The sequence below is a fragment of the Parasteatoda tepidariorum genome, chromosome 3 (assembly GCF_043381705.1).
Source record: "Parasteatoda tepidariorum isolate YZ-2023 chromosome 3, CAS_Ptep_4.0, whole genome shotgun sequence".
Lineage (NCBI taxonomy): Eukaryota > Metazoa > Arthropoda > Arachnida > Araneae > Theridiidae > Parasteatoda > Parasteatoda tepidariorum.
In genome coordinates, this window is record NC_092206.1 from 86667670 (window position 1) to 86670185 (window position 2516).

Sequence of the window (2516 nt, forward strand, 5' to 3'; positions counted from 1 at the left end):
ATATATATAATATTGAATAAAGAGTAACCTTTCAAGAATAAATTCCTGTAAGTGTATCACCAAAAGGATGATTTGAACAACTAGTAATCAACTAGTTAAAATAAAAAAGTGAAAACTAGGAAAGAGCTTTAAGTAATTTGCATGTAACATAATATGTTATGTAACATGGACAAGTATTATTCATAAAAAATTATGAAATGCTAATAAAACTCAATTTTAATACAACTAAATGTACCTTCTCTTTTCATCATTCTCACTCGTTTGAGTCTGAACAACAAAATCATCCTTACAATCGGCCTCTACATAACATCCAAAATCATCATACTTCACATCAATTTCAACACTAAAATAATAATACGTCATGGTTTACTTTTTCGGAATGGCTCATAATACATAGATGTATACTTTTTAATGTATAATACTTATAAAAACTGGTGAATTTTTTCATGCAAAAGGTCTAAGTGTTTACAATCGAATTATTCAAAAACTTCTGTTGAAAAATACTTAAGGTATAATATAATGTAAAATAGGTATAATATTATGCATGTAAAAATTATTATGAATTAAAAGGTATAATATTATGCATGTAATGCTTTAATTGATTCAAATAACTAAGATAAAAATTTTACTAATATTTGCAAAATTCTGCTTAATAGCAAAATTATCAAAATTTATCGGTTGTATTTCTTAAAAAATAAAGTTTAATATGCAAAAAAGTTGTCAATTTTATCTATTTATTTTTTTTTAATTTATCTTTTATTCTGTTTAACATTTTAATGTTAAAAGGCGAATAAATTTATTTTTCAGACGTATTTTATATTTATTTATATCTGAACTTTGTGATTAATAAAAGAGGCCTTGAAGTTAGTTCAAGGATTTAATTAGTTCTTTTAAGAAATGTATAAACATTCAAAAATACATATGTGTTAATCTCCTGCAATACTATATGTCCTGCTAATAACGGAACCTCTTATGTATCTTTAATTAGTAAAAAGATGTAACAAAAATTAAATTTGCAGAGCTGTCTATTTGTGAAATCACAATCTGCATACTTAAAAAATATTATAAAATAAAATAAAAATAAAAATTTCCACCATAAAAGTAAAAATTCCGTCGATAAATACTTATAAGACCATAATTTGGATGTAATCTTTATAATCATTAACAGTTCAATAATTTTAAAGAGTGAGTTTTTGTAAAATTGCAATTTGGTGTTTGTAACTATTTTTTTCAATAGTTTTGTGAGCAATTTCAAACATTTAAAATAGCAGAAAGCAGCAAATATACAAAAAATACTAACTAAAAATTCGAAGAACATTCAATTTAAATAAAAATTAGCATACCTGATGCTTTTTACAACCTCATCACCTAATGGTTGGGCCGACATGTTTTCAACAATTTCCGGTTCCTCAGAACCTCCAAAATTAATTTCCACAATCCTAAAATAAGCATGAAGTAAACCTTAATAAATTTCTATGTATGTATAATTTCAAATAACTTAAAGTATGCCTAGTTTTTTTTATTTGAAGAAAACAGTTGGCAATCAATTAAAAAAAATCATAATTAAAAATAAGTTTTTTTCAGTGTTCTTTAAAGTTCTTCACATTTTAATTAAATTGATATTTTTGATATGATTTATTAAGTTGCGCGAGATGATTTTGCATTTTTTAAAAAAAATATTGTAATGCTTGTTAATTAGTGAATAAATGTGAAAATTTTCTCATCGACTCTTAGAAAGCATAGTTACAAATTACTTTTTAAACAAAAGGAAAAATAGCTATCAAAATCTAACGGATCATTATCTATGCGTAAATTTAGATTGAAAACATTGATATCAGTTTGATTGCATGAATAATCTTGGATGTTTTCTAGTTAACTTATTTTAAATCCTTTTTTTTTCTTCCATCATTATTTCACTTCACCTTCTTCGGTAGTAATTTTTTACAGCTCAAATAGTATAAATATTAGTTTGTGAACATTTAAACTTCTTTATTTAATTTCTTTTACAAGAATTTTAATAATCTGCATTGAACTCCCAAATACTCGGCATATTTAAAATGAATAATTGTGAATTAAATTCTTTTATAAAATTATTTCTGATTTAAAAGCAGTTTTATCATAAAATCTTCCTTTAATGTTTTACTTGTTTTGCTTTGTTATATTTTGTTGAAAATATAGATTGTATTACAATAACTCCCCCTATTATGCCAAAACAAAATGTATAGAATAATATTTTNAAAAATAGCTATCAAAATCTAACGGATCATTATCTATGCGTAAATTTAGATTGAAAACATTGATATCAGTTTGATTGCATGAATAATCTTGGATGTTTTCTAGTTAACTTATTTTAAATCCTTTTTTTTTCTTCCATCATTATTTCACTTCACCTTCTTCGGTAGTAATTTTTTACAGCTCAAATAGTATAAATATTAGTTTGTGAACATTTAAACTTCTTTATTTAATTTCTTTTACAAGAATTTTAATAACCTACATTGAACTCCCAAATACTCGGC

General features: G+C 23.9%; 1 protein-coding gene across 1 annotated transcript in view; it reads right to left on the bottom strand.

Moving 5' to 3' along the window:
• The window catches only part of LOC122270364 (uncharacterized), a 2728-nt gene extending 1287 nt beyond the window's left edge, over positions 1-1441 (bottom strand). The window contains exons 1-2 of the mRNA XM_043047417.2: positions 1344-1441; positions 236-343 (exon numbers count right to left, since the gene is read on the bottom strand). Of these exons, the coding sequence (XP_042903351.1) occupies positions 236-343; positions 1344-1387 (152 nt within the window). The 5' untranslated portion in view covers positions 1388-1441. The remainder of the gene's footprint in view (positions 1-235; positions 344-1343) is intronic.
• Positions 1442-2516: the final 1075 nt, after the last annotated feature.